General features: G+C 46.7%; 1 protein-coding gene across 2 annotated transcripts in view; it reads right to left on the bottom strand.

The window, feature by feature from the left end:
- Positions 1-16779, bottom strand: part of UBE2O (ubiquitin conjugating enzyme E2 O) — a 56240-nt gene extending 39461 nt beyond the window's left edge. For both annotated transcript variants that reach the window (XM_061174915.1, XM_061174916.1), the window contains exon 1: positions 16302-16779. In XM_061174915.1, the coding sequence (XP_061030898.1) occupies positions 16302-16724 (423 nt within the window). In that variant the 5' untranslated portion in view covers positions 16725-16779. The remainder of the gene's footprint in view (positions 1-16301) is intronic.
- Between the last annotated feature and the right edge of the window lie 4628 nt (positions 16780-21407).

Here is a 21407-nt window from a genome sequence, read left to right as displayed (position 1 = left end):
GAATATATGCATGCATGTCAGAATACACATAGAATAGCCGTGATCATTTTGAAATGTATAGAAATATTGAAGCACTATGTTGTACACCAGTAACTGACATAGTGTTGTAGGTCAATTATACTTCAAAAACAAACTCACAGAAAAAGAGGTCAGATTTGTGGTTACCTGAGGCAGCCGGTGGGGTGAGGGGGAACTGGAGGAAGGTGGTCAAAGGTACAAACTTTCAGTTATAAGGTAAATAAGCACTAAGGATGTAATGTACAACATGATAAACATAATTAACACTTCTGTATGTTATATATGAAAGTTGAGAGTGAATCCTAAGAGTTCTCATCACAAGGAAAAAAAATTTTTTTCTTCTTTTATTTTGTATCTATGAGATTATGGATGTTCACTAAACCTACTGTGGTCATTATTTCATGATATATTTAAGTCAAATCATTGTGCTGCACACCTTCAATTTATATAGTGCTGTATGTCAATTATATCTCAATAAAACGGGGGGGAAAGCAGAGGCAAATTTTCAATATCATTTTTCTATGTTAAGAGTTTAAAAAAATCTAATTCAGTCTCACTGCAGAACCATCGCAGAGAAATTCTAAACAGGGTGTTAAAATATGCCTAGTCTCGTAAAAAAAAAAAAAATTATATATATATATATATATATATATATATATACACACACACACACATATGCAAAGAATAGACTATATCTGGTCATAGTGGTGGAAATGGTAGGAAGGAAACAAACATTTCATTACATACTCTTTTAAACCTCTTGAATGTTGTTCCATCTGCATATATTATCTATTTAAACACACACACACACACACACACACACACACACACAAGCATTAAGATTTCAATTTAAAGTCAGTCTTACAGGGCAGACAAGCTAATTAGCAATATTCCCCCTAAACCTGCAATCATACGTACTATGCGGGCTCCCAAACATGACGAAGAAACTGAAGCAGAGCTGAACGATTCCCCCTTTAGCAGTAACTGCTGGCCAGCGCTATGCTGAGCGGTGCTCAGGGTGATCTCATCCAATTCCCAGCAACCGCACAGGATTCTGTCTACGGGTCTGGCTGTGGACACAGCAATTGTAGGTCTACATGCCGACGCCAAGCCCTGTGTCTGAACACCTCCTGTCCCTCCGCCTTCCCACCCCAGCTTACTCACTGCCTCCTCGTCCAGCCCTCTGCCTGGGGAACGCACGCCCTGAGCTGAAGGCACAGCAGACCAGCCTGCCCATCCTGCAGGGCTCGGGGAAACCCCCTGGCACAAGAAGGGCTTATTTCTTGGCAACAGGGGCGCGGCCACAAAAAGGCCCAGTCAGCTAACCTGAGCTCTAGTCCTCGAGATGCTGCCAACTAGCTGGGTACTCCTGCATAAGTCACAAAAAGCCTCACCATGGTGCTGGGAAATAGGCGTTCTAAGAAGGAAGTGTAAGTGGGTACCACTTGGGAGGCGACAGTTTAGTAAAAAGAATCAAGTCTTAAAAATATATTCTGGGACTTCCCTGGTGGTCCAGTGGTTAAGACTCTGCGCTCCCAATGCAGCGGGCCCAGGATCAACCCCTGATCAGGGAACTAGATCCCACATGCATGCCGCAACTAAGAGTCCGCATGCCGCAACACTGCGTACTGAAACGAAGATCCCATGTGCTGCAAAGAAGACCCGGCGCAGCCTAAATAAATAAATATATAAATAAGTAAATAGATAAATAAATATTTAAAAAATGTACTCCTATCCCTTGACCAGTAATTTCATTTAAGAATTTATCCTAAGAAACTTAACAAAGATAGAAGAAAAAGTAGTATAAGATGTTAGCCCCATCATTTAAAACTGTGAAAAACAGGCAACAAACTAGTCTGTCAAAAGAGACTGGTTAAAGAAATGGTTTCATCCATCTGATGGAATTACGGGCATTCATTAAAAATCACGCTGTCAAAAAAATTCTGGTTTTAGTATTTATTTATTTATTTATTTGGTTGCGCCGGGTCTTAGTTGTGGCATGCATGTGGGATCTAGATCCCTGACTAGGGATCGAATCCGGGCCCCTGCATTGGGAGCTCGGAGTCTTAACCACTGCGCCACCAGGGAAGTTCCTATCGAAAAATTTTTTTGAAATGGGGAGAAAATGTTACGAAACAGAAACACCTCCACCTCTGAACACCCAACTTCAGAACACTGTAGACAGGCCCAAAGCCACATCCCAGAAAGAAAGCGGTCCTACTCGGCCTTTCCAATTGTGCCTGCAGTGAGTCTGCGTGTGCTCCACAAACGTTAACCCCATCATATCTGAAAAGAGCAAAGGCAGTGGGCACCACAGCTGCTGTTAAAAGAACTTGAATAGGCAGGCCCCCAGGGTTACAGATGACAATTCCAATAAAGAGAACGCAGAAAGAGCATGATGAATCGTACTTGAAGAGTAGTTTATGGGATGAGCTTATCAACAGAAGAAATGATCCTGAAGGGCTGAGCAAACCCCTGTGAGGTGCCCACGGTGCTGGCCTTCGTGATGAAGAGGGACGGATGGGTGCAAAGACCCAAGACCCGGGCACCTCCTCAGCCAATGTCTGCTGTGGGTTCAGCAGAAGGCTCGGACCTGAGACCCTAAAGCCGAGGCAAGGTAAAAGTGGCAAAGGTTTTTGTTATTGGTATTCTTTGTTTCTAAAAGAAAATCCGGGAATAAGTCTTTAGATTCGAGCCCAAGAGAATCAGTGTGCGTCAAAGCATGAGGAGTCGCCTGCACAGCAACAAATCTGACAGAGTTCCGACGCAGATGACACTGTTGTGGGAAAGGTGCGTTCTAGAACACTGACCAGCAAAGGGAAGAAGACTGTCTGGGTTTAAAGCTTCCACTATTCTGTGGAAATACACATGGGTACTGCAAACTTGAACTCCTCCTGGACACTTGCAAACAGTCCAGTTTACATTTGTTAAGTGGTGTGGGACAGGGGGAGGGATTAAAGCACAGCATGTATTTGCGAAAACAAATATTTATATGTTCATAAAAGACTAGAATAACCATCCACTGAAATGATAAAAAGCAGTTATACTTGAGTGGTAGAATCATAGGAGACTTTTTTTTAACCTACTTTTTGTATGTTCTTGCAATTTTGTATTAAGTATGTATAAGTAATTTAATATAAGTTGCAATCAGGAAAAAAAAAAAAGCTATCAATCTAAGACAAATAAGAGAATAATCCCACCAATTTTTCTTCAGTGTTGGATCACAGAGACTGAACAACAGGACGTTAAGTCTGCACTTTCCCTACGTCCCTGACCCTGGGTGCCTACACTCCCACGCCCTCCGCATTCACCTGTCTACCCGCTGCCGCTCTTTCTGCCAGCCGCTGCCCTCTACTCTCCACAAGTGCCCTCCACAGTTACAGGTGGCTTCCGACTGCCTTCTCTCAGAGAGCATCTTGCTTGACCCCTTCTCTCTGGCATCAAAAGCTTTTGAACAAAATTCTTCAGTAAGATAACTCTTAGGGAAGAGGATGAAGTGTGGATTAGGTAAAGAAAGATCAATTAGAAGGGTTTTTCCAACATTCCAAAGGCAATTATGCTAAATGCAATGTAGTATCATAGATTTGGATCCTGGAACAGAAAAAAAGACATTAGTGGAAAACTAATCCAAGTAGAAGTGTGTAGTTTAGCTAATCGTGTGGAACCAATGTTAGCTTCTTGCTTTGGACAAATATACCATGTTACATAAGACGTTAACATTGGGGGGAAGCTGGGTGAAGGGTATACCAGGATCTTTGCAACTTTTCTGTAAATCTAAATAGTGTTTATTTTTAAAATGCAATTATGAGGGCATGAAATAGGACAACAATAAGAATAAAAGAAAGATGGGGGACAGACTGAATACATATTCCCAAGGCAGGTGTCTCGCTTCACGTTAATGCTTCCGGGCACCTAAAACACAGCACATCCAAAACAGAGTCCTCACCCTCCGTCCCCACTGCTGTTACTGGAGGGACATCACCTGGTCGTGCCCCTGGGAAGCCCGGGTCTCTGCCACATGTCCCCTCACTCCCTGAACGCTGGGGGACCACGTGTCTGCAGTGAATGGCTATTCCTCTTGCAAATGGTTACTGTTTAATGAGGACAGAGCTTCAGTTTGGGGAAATGAAACAGTCCTGGAGATGGATGGTGGAGAAGGTTGCACAAAAACGTGACTATACTTAATGCCACTGAACTGTACACTTAAAATGGTAAATTATATGTTATGCATATTTTGCCACAATAAAAAACAAGAAACGTAATGGCTCCTCAACTCCTGATCATCCCGGCACCTGGCCTGCCGACACCCACTGCTGCAGCCCTGTCAGTGCTACACGTGCTTTGCTTCTTACTCCCCAGAAGCCTTTCCTGCCTTTGTGCCCCGCTGAGCAAACCTTCCCCAACACCCATCCACCTCTCTATCCCCATGACCCTAACTCAAAGCTTTACGACTGCTGTCTCAGATTCAACAGAGTCCTAATTTCACTTGGGAGTTAGGTCCCCAGGTCAAACTGAGCATCATCAAAATTATCCTTGAAAAATCCCTAACGCCATCACTAAGTTCAACACACCAGCTTTCCCTCTGAAGTCCTTGGGTTACACTTAGGGGCCATTTTGTTTGAAAAATCAGTACTTTTAACACTCTGTGTGAGCCATGCATATATATATGTGATGTGCAAATTAAACGTACAGAAGACACAACTCACTTGCCCTGTATGTAAAAGCCTCCTAACTGGTCTCCAGGATCCCCAGCTCCCCTACCTAATCCATCTTGTGAACTGCTGCCAGATCATTCACTCATTCACTGCAAACTTTGAAGTGGCTCCTCATTATGTAAAAAAAAAAAAAAAAACACAAAACAAAACCGGAAACAAAAAAACCAAACTCCTGAGTCTATCATTCAAAGACCTTTATAAACACAGAGCCAGTGCGATGCAGTCTCTGAGGGGCAACTGCCTGGTGTAACCCAGGCTCTCCCACTCACTACGTGACCTTGGGCAGCCTCAGGCCCGCCCTCATCTGCTCAATAATAACACCTGTTCCACAGGGTTTTCCCACATGAGCTAACACGTGTAAGGTGCTTACAACAGTGCCTAGAGCTTAGCAGGTGCACGATAAACGTTGACTGTTATTATTATTTGCAATCAGATCCAAGCACATTTGCTGGCACTCTCTCTCTCACCTGCCTTCTCCTCACCCCCACCTCTAGCTCGGCAGTTCTCAAAATGTGGCCTAGGGATCCCTGAGGCCCTTGAAGGAGGTCCAAAGTCAAAACTTCCTCAAAATACTATTAAGGTGTTACTTGCTCTGTTCACTCTCGTCCTCTCACAAGTCTATGGTGGAATTTTCCAGAGGCGCCATGTCATGATGTCACTGTTCTGATGGCTAACAGAATGTGTGCCTGGGCATTCCTGAGTTTTAAATTTTGTTTAAATGTCTTATATGGTAAAATATCGATACAACCCATATAAATGAAAGCTCACTGGGGGCCTCAATAATTTTTAAGTCTAAAGGAGCTCTAAGGCCAAGTGAACTATCGCTCCGGAATGTTGCCCAAACTTCCGGCCTCTCTTGTCTTTGTTCACATTGGTCTTCCCACTTAGGACACCCTTCCCTCCCAGCACTGTGATTCCAAGTTCTTACCTTTCAAGAGCTAGCCCAAAACCTGCCTCCACGAAAGCTTCTCCTAATGCTCTCCCACCAAACTCCCTTGAGTGTTCACTGCACCTTCAGATGGAACCTTATGTGCACTCCTTCATTCACTCATGAAACAAACATCAGTGCTGCTTTGGGCCAGTCCTGTTCTAGGCACTGAGAACAGAGACGTTTCTGACCCCTTACTTTCTGGTGGGGGAGACAGCAAAGAAGGAAATGAAGTAATAACATCTCAGAGACTGCTAGGTGCTATGAAGAAAATAAAGCACTCTAAGGGGTTGGAGGGATGTTGTTCTCTCCTATCAGACTAAGTTTCTTGAGCAGCGCTATCCAATACAGTAGCCGTTAGAGAAAGGAAAATGTAAAATATTTCAATAATAATTTTTATACTGATTACACGTTGGCATGATATTTTTGATACATTGGATTAAAATACATTACAATTAATTTCACCTGTTTTCTATTTTCTTTTCAAATGTGGCTCCTTATTAAGGTTAAAATTACAAGACGTGGCTTACATCATGTGTCCATTGCTCAGGATCCTTCCAGAGCACAGGTTGGCCCACTGTGGCTTATAGGCCAAATCCAGCCTGCTGCCTCTTTTTTAAAGTAAAATCTTATTGGAACACAGCCCATGCCCATTTGTTTGCTTATTGTCTCTGAATGTTTTCACACTGCCACAGCAAAGGTGAGTAGATGTGAAGGAGACGGTATAGCCTGCTAAGCCTAAAATATTTCTACCTGGCCCTTTATGGAAGTCTGCTGGCCCCTGATCTAGAGGGCAGGGTCTGGGGCGGGGTCTCCACCTTCCACAGCACTCAGCAGTTGCAGGGGCAGCTGTGTACCCAGTGCAAAGAGCCCGAGGGATTTCCCTGGTGGTCCAGTGGTTAAGAATCCACTTCCAATGCTGGGGACTCGGTTCAAGGGGAACTAAGATCCCACATGCCTTGGGGCAACTAAGCCCACGCACAGCGACGAAAGAGCCACGAAAGATCCCGCGAGCCGCGAGCAAGACCCGACACAGCCAAAAATAAATACATTAATTAATTAATTAAAAAAGAAAGAAAGAAAGAGAAAAGAGCCCGAGCTTTGGCAGCACAAACATCCCAGGCCGGCCCCTCACTAGTTGTGTGGCCTTGAGTGAGTTACAGGCATCCTCTCGGTTTTAGTCTCTTCCTCTCTAAAATGGGGACACTGGCCACTTCAGGGAAAGAGAAAGATGACACACGCAAAGCAAGCATTACACTGCCTGGCACACAGCAGGCAACCCGCTGGTACTGGCTGGATAAAGGATAGCAATTTCAATCATTTTTCTCTTGGACTGGTTGCATTATACTCATAACAACTGTCATATATTTACACCCTAAAAAGAAATTAAGTCCAATGAAACGTCTTAGCGACAGCTGTGTATTAATACTGGTCAGTAGGCAAAAGGGTAGCGGGGAAGAAAACAGGTCTTTCTACCACTATGACCTGAAAGCACTGCCTGGTTTTTAAGGGCAACTTAATTTCCCTTCCCTCCTGTGGCCCCATCTTTTGACAATTTCTGGCATCAACACTGCTACTAGAAGACTAAGCAGAAGGGAGACAAAAACCTCAAACCAGTTGTATATACTTAAAACTTGGGATGGGGGGTAGATTAAAAACTGAACCTATTGACATCAACAGGGTTTTTAAGGACCTACGTATCAGTCCAATTCAAAGGGTAGTTAGTCCCAACAAGGAGAATCTGCATCACAGGGAGCATATTAGACGTGCAGGTCCTCAGGCCCACCCACCCCAGTCTGACCGTTTCAGAAGAATCTGCATTAACAAGAGCCAGGTGATTCCATGCAATCAGCCTTTACAAGTGCCGATCAGGTATCATTTACCCACGCTTTCCCCACTCCCCCACCACTGATAAACAGGGATGGTTAGATCCATTTTTAATTGAAGGAGTTACTCACTCCTACACGTGAGTCACTCAGAATATAAGCTTTCACAGAAAGCTCTCTTTCTCAAGAAGCGTCCAACCCAGGGAGAGAACCCGGGTGTGTCGTCTAAGTGCCACGGGGCTTGAGACGCAGGGAAGAGCGCAACTGATTTGGGGAAACAGATTAGCTGGAGTCACCTGAAGAGGCTGGAGGCTATGTGAAACATAGGTGAGGAGCCTTGAGGACAAGCTAAGGCATGACAAGCGGCTGGGGGGGTCACCCAGGGGGGTCAGCCTGGGGTCCCGGGTCTAGAGGCAGGGAGACCAGGAGAGGAGTCTGGACACGAGGCAACCAGAGAGCAAACCAGTGCAGGAGAAAGGACATGCAGAGGATGCAAGAGGCATTTCGAACAAAGATTTAATGACAAATTAGAATGGGGGCCTGACACCAAAGGTACAGACAACAAAAGAAAAAACAGACAAATCTGGGCTTCATGAAAATTTTTAAACTGTATGCATCAAGACATTACCAACAGAGTAAAAAGGCAACCCAAAGAATGGGAGAAAATATTTGCAAATCACATATCTGATAAAGGATTAATATCCAGAATACAGAGAGAACTCCTAAAACTCAACAACAACAAAAAACAAACAACCCAATTCAAACATGGGCAAATAACTTGGAATAAACATTTCTTCAAAGAAGATATACAAGTGACCAATAAGCACATGAAAAGATGCCCAACATCGCTAATCATCTGGGAAATGCAAATCAAAACTACAATGAGATATCACCTCACACCCAGCAGGATGGCTACTATCAAAAAATAAATAAATAAAAATAACAAACTAGGATATGGAGAAATTGGGACCCTTGTGTCCTGTTGGTGGGAATGTAAAATGGTATCACTGCTATGGAAAAACAGTATGGCAGTTGCTCAAAAAAGTAAAAATAGAATTACTATATGATCCAGCAATTCCACTTCTGGGTATATCCTCAAAGAACTGAAAACAGGACCTCAAAGAAATATTTGTACACCCATTTTCATAGCAGCATTATTCATAATAGGGAAAAAAAATTAGAATGGGAGCCCAGAAAGGTAAATTTAAAATGATCCCAAATGTTCTGATTTTTAGAAGATGTACACTTGAGTATTTAGAGGTGACTGTCACCATGTCTGCTACTAACTTACCAATGGCTCAGGAGGAAACATATTCGCATACTCTCACACACACAGATAAAGCAAACTTGGCAGAAGGTTAACTGCTGACTCATGATGGTTGGTAATTAGTAATCACTGGACTAGTCGTCCAACTTTTCTGTATGTTTGAAATTTTTTCATAATAAAAAGTTGGGAAAAGGAATTTTTAAAATTCCATAGATTTGGGGTGGGGAGGGCAGTTACACGTGAGAAGTCTGAGGCTCTAGATGACAGGACAGGGCTAGCAAGTAAGCAGTTGGGAACGTGCTATGGACGTGGAAGTCGTGTAAATGCAGGTACCAGCTGCACTGCAGGAGCAGATGAGAGCACTGAAAAAAAGACAGGAGGAGAGGAGAATCTCTGAGAGAGGTAAGGGGAAAAAAGGTAAAAGAGAGAAAAATTCACTACAGCCAGTATAGTGGAACCCAATGGAAGAAAGGTTCCCGTAGGAGGGTGATGGACCATATTAACAAGGCTGGCAGGTCAAAAGGACAGGAACTGAGAAAAAATCAGTGAGTACAGTGACCAGGAATTCACTAGTCCTTTGTGACCTTCAGAAGAGCTGTTCACACCCAGTGGTGTGAGGCCAGAAAGAGAAAGGCTTGGGGTGTGCCAGCCACAAGGAAATGGAGACACACACCCCTTCTCATCACGGGGTGCTGGGGTGCCCCCCAAAGCACACCGGGGTGGGCGAGATGCTCTTTCTTCCTCATCTTGAAGGTGATATCATCAGCCTTCAGGGCCCTCGAACTCCCTTAAGTAATTAAACAGAGCAGACAAATATGAGGATGCTTTCAACACGGAGTATGTCACATCCTGATGCTGCCAGAAGCCACACAAGAGACACAGATGTGTGTGTGTCTGTATTCCTTCCCACCTGTACTTACGGGGGGCCAGCAAGGACAGTCCTTGACAGGATATGCCTGTCAAGACAGCTTCACTAGCCCTCATCACAGCAGCATCTCCCACAAAAAGGATCAAAATTAAAACAAGGAGGAAGAACCTCATCAGAGCTGCGGAGTGTGAAAGACCAGCTCTCTGCTTGCAGGATGCAAATGAAGAACACGCTTAAGACTGCAGGAAATCTCTCCAGGAGCTGGGGGGTTTCATTTTATTGTTGAATAGGATTGACTGCTTTTTCTTTTCTTTTTTTTTTTTAAAGCACTACTCAGTTAAACTTTTTTAACTGCTCAGACTGTCATAGTTAGAATGAATTTTTACCAGATATAGTTATGCTATCAATTTAAACCAGAAGTGACCTGGTAAGTGTCTTACTCCTTTGACCTCGTTGCAGAAAATAAAATGTTTCCGTCTCTCAAAATATGCAAACCAAAAACCCCTCAACCAGTCAACTGGATTTAACCCAAAAAGGACATGCATTCCAGCACTTACTGCCTAGCTGAATACTTCTGAACAGTGTATCATCTGCCTCAATGCTTAAATCATAAAAAGTTTTTCACAATCCTGCTTCAGAAGAACACGGTATACCTGTGGACAAAACTGACCAAAAGATCCATTCAACACAGTCAGCCTGCACTGAAGGACATGAATTCCTAAACCGCAGAGTGCAGCTGAAGACCAAAACAAGGGCAAATAAGCTCGGAGTAGATAAGTGCAGAGCGTTACCCATTAACGTGATTCAGTTCTATTCTGAACGACAAAAAATTCCAGTAAGCGTTTTGCTCTTCCCTGTCTGTAACCACACGTCAGGTGGTTCCTAATAAAGCCCCCTGAGGCTGGCGGAAATGTCAGCAAGAGAAGCAATTCTGAACGTGTGTCCCTGCTCAGTAAGAGCTGCCACTGTGGACGCAGCAGCATGAAAACCTCGACTTTCTCAGGGCTTAGCATCGAGCCGCCAGGCCAGTGAAGCCTCAGGGAGGAGCTACAGTTAAAAACACCAAACTGCTAGTAAATACAAGTGACAGCATCTTGTAAACCAAAAAGCACTTTGTAAACGGTCCTGATGGCCATTTCCCCCTTTTGAGCACCCTCCCAGCCCGATCCAGAAGCAGCCTAAGCTCTGGGCCGCAAACTCCTAAAGTTCTTTCAATCAGAACAGAAGCACAGATTATGTCTTCCAAGGGTTAAGGCTTTTTAAAAGAGAACCCACTCATCACCGAAATCGCCCTAAATTCAACTCTGAGGGGACCACAGGGTCAGCTAACACTGATCACGGGTCCAGCATTGTTGTGATGGCAATTCACGTCACACACTATACCTGCACCCCTCTTGTAAAGTACTGGCCCCACAGATGTTCCACTGGAGTCCATGAGGCCCCCGGGTAAAATAGTAAAAAGGAGAAAAAGTTCCTTTCAATAGAACAGGAAAATGACAAAGAAAAAAGTAGGAATACCAGTGATGTGGGGATGGGGAAAGCACTAAAAGACCTTCAATGTCCTAAAGCAAAAACAGGTGGGGAGCAGAGTCCGCCGGGAAACTGACAGGAGAAGGGACTGGGACCGAGCGGAATTCAGCCTCTCTCCAAGGAGTCCTTCCGAACCTGAACCTGACTCGTGACTCAGCATTCCCAGCCGGAGGGTGACAACAGCAGCAGGAGAGGGGGCACGAGGTCGAGCTGGATTTCCTAACACCAACCTTGTCTGAGACAGAAAGACCAGTTACTGACTTCTCTGCTGCGGGAGGTGCAGGCGGGGAATCAGACTTACAAAGGTTCCTTACACTCAACATCTAGGGGTGTTCACAAGTTCTCCGGAAATAAAATGTGCTTTCTGACCATGATTTTGATAACGACCGAGGGGCTAGGGAATGACAACTGTAGAAGAGAAGCGCCCTGTAGCGCCAACATGGTGTTTCTCCCACACTCCTGCTCCCAGCCACGATCGCCCCCCTCGCAGCCACGGGTCCGCCGTCCACCCATCCCAGTGCCCTGCACTTTCTCCTCACCTGTGCTTCCCTCCTACTCCACTATGACTTCTAAGTGTGCAAAGACTGGATGATTAATGCCAACCGCAGGGTTTGTGACTCATGTTTGATTAGGGAACTCAATATAGTAACGACCTATGAATCCTCAGATGACAGCAAACTATATTTACTTCCATTTGTATTTGGGTTCCTCCACTTATTAGCAGTGTGACACTGGACAAGTTACTCAACTTCTCTGTTCCTCAGTTTCCTCCTCTGAAATACAGGGATAATAATAGTACCTAATTCACAGGGGTACTGTAAGCATTAAGTGAGCAATACACATAAGTGCCCAGCACATAGTACCACAATAATGAGAAGAACAAACATTATGTAATCCTTAAGTACAAAAGCAATACTCTGCCATCCCTATAATTCATCATCTCATTACCTGTCTTTTGGGAATTTCAAAGGATGCCTCCTGGATTCTGGAAGATATACATAACATACATACATACATACATACATACATACATACATACATATTCATTCCCTCCCCCTCCTGGAAGTTGGTGGACTTTGGCAGACGTTACTTTAAACGTGCACTACTGAATTTCTTATAAAGTAACAGAGGAGTGAAGATCATGAGTATTTATAGAAGAGGCTTAATAAAGAAATCAAATCTATAATCCACCAGGTCACAAGCAACAACATCATCAAACAGGAATTCCTACACCCCTGAAACAAACCCCTGTGGTGCACCTTTTGCTTCTCTTTCCAGTGGCATCGCCCTATGACACGTGGACGAGATCTCCTGAAGGGACGGGGCTGGCTCTGTCTGATGGACATCAGGATGGTGTCTGCTAATAGCCAAGTGGCTGCTACGGGCACCACCTGGCTACACTTCTGGTTATTCCACCTGTGCAGGCTCATTTCAGGGGTTAGAAAGACAGACCTCGTATTTTATTGCAGAGAGACAAAATGAGGCAGTGACAAGGCCAAGGTCATTCAGAGTAGGTGACAGACAGGAAGAGCACCCAAGGGTTTTGACTTCCAATCACAGGACACAAACACACGCCCTTCATCTGGTGAAAGTGCCCTTGAGTCAGGTGGCGAGCCAGACAGAGGCACCACGAAGGCACTGAGGCCTAGGAGTTAGAAACCAGAAGCCAAGGGACGAAGACTAAAATCACAGAACAACGGTGAGATGCCACAGTGCTGTGATCCTACCTGAATAAAATGTAATTAGATGCACTTAGTCCTGCATCTTGGTTAACCTTACATCACTAAGAACAACTGCTTCTAATGGGCCCAGCACCTGGACAAGTGAGGCAAGCAAACTTCTCATGCTGTGATGCTACACTTAAGTAGCTTTCCCCATGGAAATGATGGCCTGAGTAGGAGCCAAAAATAGACTGAAAAGCCAATTCCTGACATCAGGGATGCTACACACACAAACACACACAAAACATCTCACAAAAGCAGGATGATCATGAACAGACAGCTTTAATTTAGAGACATTAAATTTCAAACCAGGCAAGACCCTGCAAGTTGCGGCAACTGAGAGCAAAAGACAACGCACAAGAGATGGGAAAGCAAAGGAAAGCTAAAGCAGTGTAAACAGGAAGGCCCTAAACCTGGACAGACAGACAGCAGTTAGCGCTCTTCCTTATAGGGGCCACTCTGTCCAACCATCTCACGTGGAGACCAGAAAGACCCACCATGTCTAGCCAATGCTCAAGAAGGGGAAGAGGCTATTGGCATTTGGCTTTATTCCAAAACTTTACTCAAAGGATGACCACTGATGGGGATGGGGCAAATCTCCGCATAGGAGATCCGTGGCCAAATGGGAAAAGTTTCAAGTAGATAAATCAGCTACCATACTGAAGGGGTCAGGAGCTCAAGGAAAGGAAGCAGCTCAAACTGCGTGCTTCTTTTAAGTCCTAAAGAAGCTTAACTTCGGCTGCTTGAAGCCTCAGGAGCTGGACCATAAATTCCAGTCTCTAGGAAGAACTATTTATTTTATTTCTGTTGATAATTTTCATGGTAGTGGCCAGGAGGGGGTAGGACTTCTTGGCCAGCCTCTTCATCTCTCTCTCTGAATTTTCTGAATTTGTTCATTAAAAACTTAAAAGAAATTAAGAGACTAAGATTACTCACTGTCACCGTACTAACATGAAAACTGCAAAAACACTCCACAGCCTACGAAACAATCCACACTAACAGGACACTATTCAAAAAAGGCCAATAGGTGGCAGCTTTAAAAAGAAATAAGTTTCCCAAGATTGTCACTATTTTATTCTAGCAATAATTGGGTTCTCAAATCTCATAACCAGATTAGTGGTGGACCAGGAATCAGAACCTAAATGCTCAGTCTCGGTCTAATGGTCTTTCCTTTACAGCACACCGTCACCTCAATGGATTTATAAGGAGTGCGAGGTGAGAAGGAAAATCTTCCTAAACCACAATGCTGCAAGGTCCCAGGACCCACCCCATCACCCTAGTGGGTGGTCAGGAGCAAAGCAAGAGAGACATTCAGCTGACCAGGGTCATCTGTGCCTACGGCTCAGGGTAACGGAGAGGTACCTATCAGGTATAAACTCGCCTCTCCCTCCCCAATAAGCCTATTCTCAAATCCTAAAAGCAGCAGTGGGTCCTGCCATCCATGAATAGACACTACATGTCACCACTTCCTAGAATTCTTATATCCCTTAGCTTCTGCCAAGCTCAGAAGCTGCAGAAACTACAATGGCAAAGAAAACATCACCACTGGAGCCACTGTGGATTTCAACAAATTCAAAGCAAGTCAAGAGGGCAGCTTCAAAATATATCCAAGCTGGTGCGTTAAAGCTATTTTCTACTAAATTCCAAAACAGGTATTTTAAGTCAAACTTCGTATAATTACACATGGTGGGGGGAGACAGACTGAACATAACCGTAAACAAAGTTAACCACCAGTGTCAAGATGAACAGGAACAACAACTGATAAACATGGCAGCTCCCGGCAGTGAGCTAGGCCTGCCTCCCTGAGTCCCAGGGCAGGAGGCCATGACAGAGTAAAACGAGTTCCGTTCCAGAAGTCACAAACCTTTAGAGAAGATGGTTAGGGCAAAACATTTTTAAAGAACCCACGGGAAAACGCTAGCAACCATTTGCTAGTGTGACAATGCACAAACATAGCGTAAAGAGCAAAAATCTTCTCTTCCCAACACGGCAATACTGGTGGTAATTTTTAAGAAGCATTCTGCTGCAGAAAGTAATCTCTTCCACATACTTTTGCATGAACTTACCATTTTCTCTCTGAGTCAGAGAAACTACCGCCTGATCTGTATTTCTCTGAGGGGAAGCCAGGGGTCCTGTGTGCAGATTTCTGTGTCTGTGGATGCCCGTGCACTGGCCAGGAAAAAGACCTTGCTGGTATCAGCAGTCACTTCTGCCACTAGGAAATGGATCACAGGCTCTTCCTGGGAGTGAGGCCTTTTTCCCCGCCTGAGCTGTCATCACAGACCCCTTGTGCAGGTCACCTTTGTCTCCCAGGGTGTGAGAAACCCAGATTAACTTCTAAAGTGCCCTCCCCTGAAATCACACCACTCAACATCCCAGGCAGCTAAACCAGCCCAGGCCTGATTCCTGCTTCGAAATGTTTTCTTGAAGGAGAGAAGGAGGAGGAGATGAAGAAGGGGTGAAAAATACAGGGGGCGTGTGTGTCTGTCTGAATCACTGATAGGAATTCACGCTCAAGAAAACAAGTCATGAAAACCACCAAACCAACCTTGGTTCACAGTTTCAGGTTTATGACGATGAACGCTTTTTGCAGTTTTGTAAAACTGCAGTATTCACCAACATCATAGGGGAGTCTGACGTTTCCTTAATGGCCTCAGGTCAAAAAAAAAAACCTTCAGGTTTCCAAATGGGTGGCTCTCCTCCATCCATGGTTCTATAGTATTTTTTTTTTCAAGAAGTCCAACTGTACTTAAGAGCCATCAATGCCAGTCAGCAGCTGTCACATCCCTCCCTGCTCCCCCAGTACTATTAATATCACGGCTCTGATTGTTAATGATTTACTCAAAGTTCCCTGCAGCAATTAAAACGAGGCAACAAGGTAAAACACAAAGGAGTTGGTTTTCTTCACCCATAATAACGCATTCTGTAATCTAGTGAACTTCTTGGGGTTTTATGTCGGCCGCGATTTTCACCTCTATCTTTGTTTTGGAATGCCACAACCCCTCCCTGCACTGACCGGACCGGCACGGCCTTCCTTTCTGGATGCACAATGCAGCATGTAGCTCCTTGGGGGTCAGCAAAACGCCGCACCGGTGTAAAGCCGAGCGTGCCCGAGAGCCCCAGGAGTTCCCCCCACTAGAGTGGGTCCACATACACAATCTTGAGGCCGACACCGCAGCCTAGTACGGCTTGGAAGTCCTCCGCGTGCGGAAGCCCGGGGCCCGGTGGCCCAGGGCTAGTGCAATGACTTTGCACCGGAGCGTCCCCTCCGCTGAGGCTTGTCCTCCCACCTCGGCCCACTGCAGTTGCACCATTCCGGGCAGCGCCCCGCACGTCTCCCCTCCTACCCTAGGGCTCTAGCAGCCAACTCGGTCCTCCGTCGGCCCCCGGCCCCGGCCCCCGCCCGCCGGCCCGCCGCCCAGCCGCACCTTGGTCTCCTTCACGTGCTGCTTGACGCCCTCCGGGTACCACTGGACGCGCACGTAGCCGCGGCGCAGCGGGCTGGCCCGGCCCTCCTCGTGGCCCGCGCCCCCCGCCTCGGAGCAGCCCGAGCTCCCGCGGCCCTCCTCCTCGCCCTCCGAGTCCGAGTCCTCGCCGTGGATGAGTCGCACCAGCCCGAAGTGCACCGAGCCGCGGTAACGGCCCGACACCAGGTCGTGAGAAAACAGCAGCCGCTGCGAGCCGGCTTCGGGACCGGAGTCCGAGGACGGCCCGGAGGCCGAGTCCGGAGCGGGCGCCGGCGCCGGGGCCGGGGCGGGGGCTGCGTCCGGGGCCGAGGTCTCGTCCGGGGCCGTGTCCGGGACCTGGGCGGGAGCCGGGACTGCGGGCGCGGGCGCTGCGGGATCCGCCATAACTGCTCTGCGCGAGTCTCGGGCGGCGGCGGCGGCGGCAGCAGCAACGGCAGCAGCGGCGGCGGCGAAAGAGGCGCGGGCAGGCGAGGCCAGCCGGCGCCGGGGGCGGAACCACGGCGCGCTGACGTGACCTTACGTGCCGTCGTCGTCAGGAAACCGAGATGCGGTTGCTAGGGGCTACCGTCTTGTCGCTAGGGGACGCTGGAGATTCTGCCTGGGGCGGGGGGCGAGGTGGGAAAGGATGAACTCCACGAGGGCGGGCGGGGCCAGAGGGGATAAAAGTAGAGGGAGCGGGCAGGGGTGGGGACCCAGGAGGAGGAAGTAGAGTGGTCACCGAGGAAAAGGGGAGTGGCCGAGGTGGGACGGAGGATGGTCCGAAGAGTGTCAACAACACTTAATGAGCTCCCCTGGCGTCTCCAATCTAGTCATTGGCACTGAGAGGGATACAGAAAGAACAAGATACAGTCTCTGTCCTCTAGGTGTTTACAATCTAGTTGGGGAGGCAAAACATGTACTGTACACATTAAATAGCTTAAAAGCAGCTCCAAGGCAGCTTGTAAGCAAGGCCACATAGAGAGTGTATCTAGAGTGTATTGCGTTAGGGAATTCCGTGCACAGCCTGGAAGGTTATGACCCCTCAGGGATTGGTCAAGGGGTTGGTGAAGGAGTCCCAGAGAAAGATCAGAAAGGTAAGCAAGTTGGGCTTCCCTGGTGGCACAGTGGTTTAGAATCCGCCTGCCAATGCAGGGGACACGGGTTCAAGCCCTGGTCCGGGAAGATCCCACATGCCGCAGAGCAACTAAGCCCGTGCACCACAACTGTTGAGCCTGCGCTCTAGAGCCTGAGAGCCACAACTACTGAGCCCGCGCACTGCAACTACTGAAGCTTGAGTGCCTAGAGCCAGTGCTCCGCAACAAGAGAAGCCACCTCAATGAGAAGCCCGTGCACCACAACGAAGTGTAGCCCCCGCTCGCCGCAACTAGAGAAAGCCCACGCGCAACAACGAAGACCCAACGCAGGCAAAAATAAATAAAATTAAAGAAAGAAAGAAAGAAAGGTAAGCAAGTGTTAGTGGCCCCTGTGGTTTGGCTTTAAGTACATCTAAATGAGTTCAAAGCTCCTTGAGGCTTATGCATGGCAAGAGGTAGGATAGTGAGGTAGTTAAGAGTGGAAGCCATAGGGGCTTGCCGGTGGTGCAGTGTGAGAATCCGCCTGCCAATGCAGGGTACATGGGTTCAGTCCCAGGCCCGGGAAGATCCCACATGCTGTGGAGGTACTGAGCCCACGCACCTAGAGCCCGTGCTCCGCAACAAGAGAAGCCACCGCAATGAGAAGCCTGCGCGCCGCAAGGAAGACTAGGCCCTGCTCACCGCAACTAGAGAAAGCCCGCATAACGAACAAGAAGAGTTTGATTCCAATTTTCGGCACTGCCACTTACTAGTCTTATAAAGTTGGCAAGCTGATAAGCTTTTTTTCACCTTAATTTTCTCATCTGTAAAATTGGGGAGGTAATAGCAGTACCCATCTCATCTGGCATTTGAGAGGATTAAGTGAAATAGACCAGTGCCTGGCATATAGTTCCCTCAATAAAGGAACTTTTTTATAATATTACATTATTATAATATTTCAAGCCCCCTGCCTAGACTAAAATTCTAGATTGGCAGGACTCTTAGACCTATGATCTGCTCCAGATTGCCATTTTAAAATATAAAAAGTAATTATACTAATGTGTCTCCTAAGTAAGTTCCAAAAGATTTAGATGTATTCTCAGTGGACAGATTCATAATGGGTTGTTGAAAGGAAATTAGGAATAATCAAGATATAGCCCTCACCTTTCTCAGTTAAAATCTTTTTTCTTTTTCCACAATTTTCTGCAAGACCATCAATGGCAGATTAGTAAGATGATTCAATATTACAGTATTTAGGTTCTTCAAAAAAGTCATTGGGTAGTTTATAGGCTGCCGAGGATACAGACTACATTCATGGAAAAGTTATAAGACTCATGAAAGAAAAAACATTTTTAAAAAATCGAAAAAAAAAAAAGAAGAAGAACATGCATGAAACACAGATGGCAACCTGAGTACATGAGAGGCCCTGAGCCAAGTACTTATTGAGTATTGATGTAATATTGGGCTTGGGGCGGGGGGGGGGGGGTTGGCAATGGACCTGTATCTTAGAAAACTCATATACTAAGATATAGAAAAAGAGCTTAAGGGGAATTAGTATATGATTCAGGGCCACAGCTGGGTTCCCAAATCATCGGCTTCCCATCACAGACCACAGTGCAGAATGGCCATCTGGAATCATTGCTGTAAGGACACAGTTCCCCACTCCCTTCCCCATAAAGACCTGGGAGGCTTAGTAGCAGTGACATAGTAACTTCTATTCCATCTACCATGTCCCTTTAGCTCTGTCTCCTTGGCCCCGATCACCTAACATTATTGATCATCCACCTAACATTTATTGATCACCTATTATTGACCAGGCACTTTGCCAGGCACATTCACATACATTATCTTGTTTGTTATCACAATCTGGAATATAGGTGTAATTAACCCTCTTGTACCAGTGAGGAAACAGAACCCAAGGAATTCAGCGCCTAAGGTCACAAGGTAGTAACTGGCAGAGCCAGGTTGGAACCCAGGTTTCCTGACTCAAGTGCAGGGCCTTTTTTTTTGGCCATGTCGTGTGGCGTGTGGGATGTTAGTTCCCCAACCAGGGATTGAACCCAACCCCGGGCCCTCGGCAATGAGAGCACGGAGTCCTAACCACTGGACCGCCAGGGAAGTCCCTGCAGGGGCTTTTCTAGTCCTGTGTCCATCAACGGATGGGGGGTGAGCAAGTCGTTAGGAGGGGCAGGGCAATGCAGGCCCAAAATCTTTGTTTGATGTCAAACATCCAAGTGAGCTTTGCGTTCTACTCCAGCTTATGCCAGTGTTTGTTTTAATATAAAAAGAATGTCCTTTTTTCCCTAATCGTTGAGTAAAATTAGCACTCCAAGAAGATGTGCTGTGTTTATTCTGCAGCTTCTTATAATAACAGCTAATAATAGCAACCATTTATTGAGCTGTAACTTAATGCCAGGTACTATGATAAGTGCTTTACATAGATTACCCACCTTTACATAGATTATCCACCTGTGAGGGTGGAAGTATGAGCCCCTACTTTGTGAAGCACTGTGCCAGACTGTGCTGTGCCCCGCTCCCGCACCACTACCAAGAACGTTCTAGGTTGTAGGCAAGAGACCTTGATTTCAAATGCTGACCCCTCCCTTGCTAAACCTGTTTTGAGCGCGTGGATCCTCTTGTATTTATATGTGTAACTCTGGTGCCTAGTAAGTGCCTGGCACAGCATTGGCACGCAATAATGTACCATCTTGGTGGGTACAGTCTGAGGTTTCTGTACTTCCATTTGACCAGTTTCCCAGCCTCTCCTCTGTATACCTGAGGAGTTGAAGCTGGGGTGGGGGAGAGCAGGGCTCTGTGGCCCCCTCCTGCCCATGCTATCTCAAAGCCCTTTCTTCTCTTTTTTTTCTTTTCTTTTCTTTATTTATTTATCTATTTGGCTGCGCCGGGTCTTTGTTGCGACATGCAGGATCTTTGTTGCCACGTGCGCGATCTTTGTTGTGGCATGCGGGATCTTTTAGTTGTGGCATGCGAACTCTTAGTTGCAGCATGTGGGATCTAGTTCCCCAACCAAGGGTCAAACCTGGGCCCCCTGCATTGGGAGGGCGGAGTCTTAGCCACTGGACCACCAGGGAAGTCCCTCAAAGCCCTTTCTATCACCCCCAGTTTGAACTTCATCTGAGCCCTTTTACAGAGAGAGGCTCAGTACATTCCTCCCCACCTCGTGGTGACCTTCAGTGCCCTCACTCAGACCTGAGATGCCCTGGACAAGGTTTGAGGCTTGACTCCTTCCCAAACCCCAAACCCCCAGACACAGTCTCTTCACATCCAGGCTGGCGAGTGTGGTGAGCCTGTATGGAAGCGACTGCCTGATGTTTACTTTCATAATTGTTGAATGAAAAAAACCCTTTATTCCCCAATGGAGAAACCGCCTTCTCTCATGGCCCCAACACCTAGCGCTTCTTGGCGAATAGAGATGCTTCTTGGGAGAATTTTGCTAATTTACAAATGTGCCTGCCAGATACTGAGCTAGCCTGGACACTCCCCTTGCTAAGGAGCTGGCCAGGTGCAGGAGGCAGCAGAGCTGACAACAAAGTGAGCTGATCTCGGGGAAGCAGGCCGTGTCTTGTCCCTATCTTAACCAGCCACTGGCTGCCTCTCCAGACCCATGCATGCAGTGTGCATGGGCCCCACACTGCCCCCTGGGGGAGCCTTACCCTGCCCGGCCTCTCCAAACCTCCGTGTAGGAGCAAATCCAGGCGGGCGCAGAGAGGTCCTTCTACCCTGCAGTGAGTGTTTGGGGACTCTAGGCTGGCTTCAGCACGGGGGGCTTTAGTTCAGAAAGTGGGGCAGGAGGGGAGCTGCCCTGAAGAGTCCTCCCACACCTCAGTGGCTGGCTGGAGAAATGCCTCTGAGATCCAGCTGTGTGTTGCTCTAGAATCACGGGCTCTGGGAGTTAAAAGGGCTCTTCTTGTCCCTGGAGCCTCACCTCTCCTTGCATTGATGCCCTGGGAGAACCAAGTGTGGGGTCTGCCCAAGGTCAACCTGCAGTGCAGTC

The sequence above is a fragment of the Eubalaena glacialis genome, chromosome 19 (genome assembly GCF_028564815.1).
Source record: "Eubalaena glacialis isolate mEubGla1 chromosome 19, mEubGla1.1.hap2.+ XY, whole genome shotgun sequence".
Lineage (NCBI taxonomy): Eukaryota > Metazoa > Chordata > Mammalia > Artiodactyla > Balaenidae > Eubalaena > Eubalaena glacialis.
Note: the sequence above shows the minus strand (reverse complement) of the source record. Positions and strands in the feature narration are given on the sequence as shown.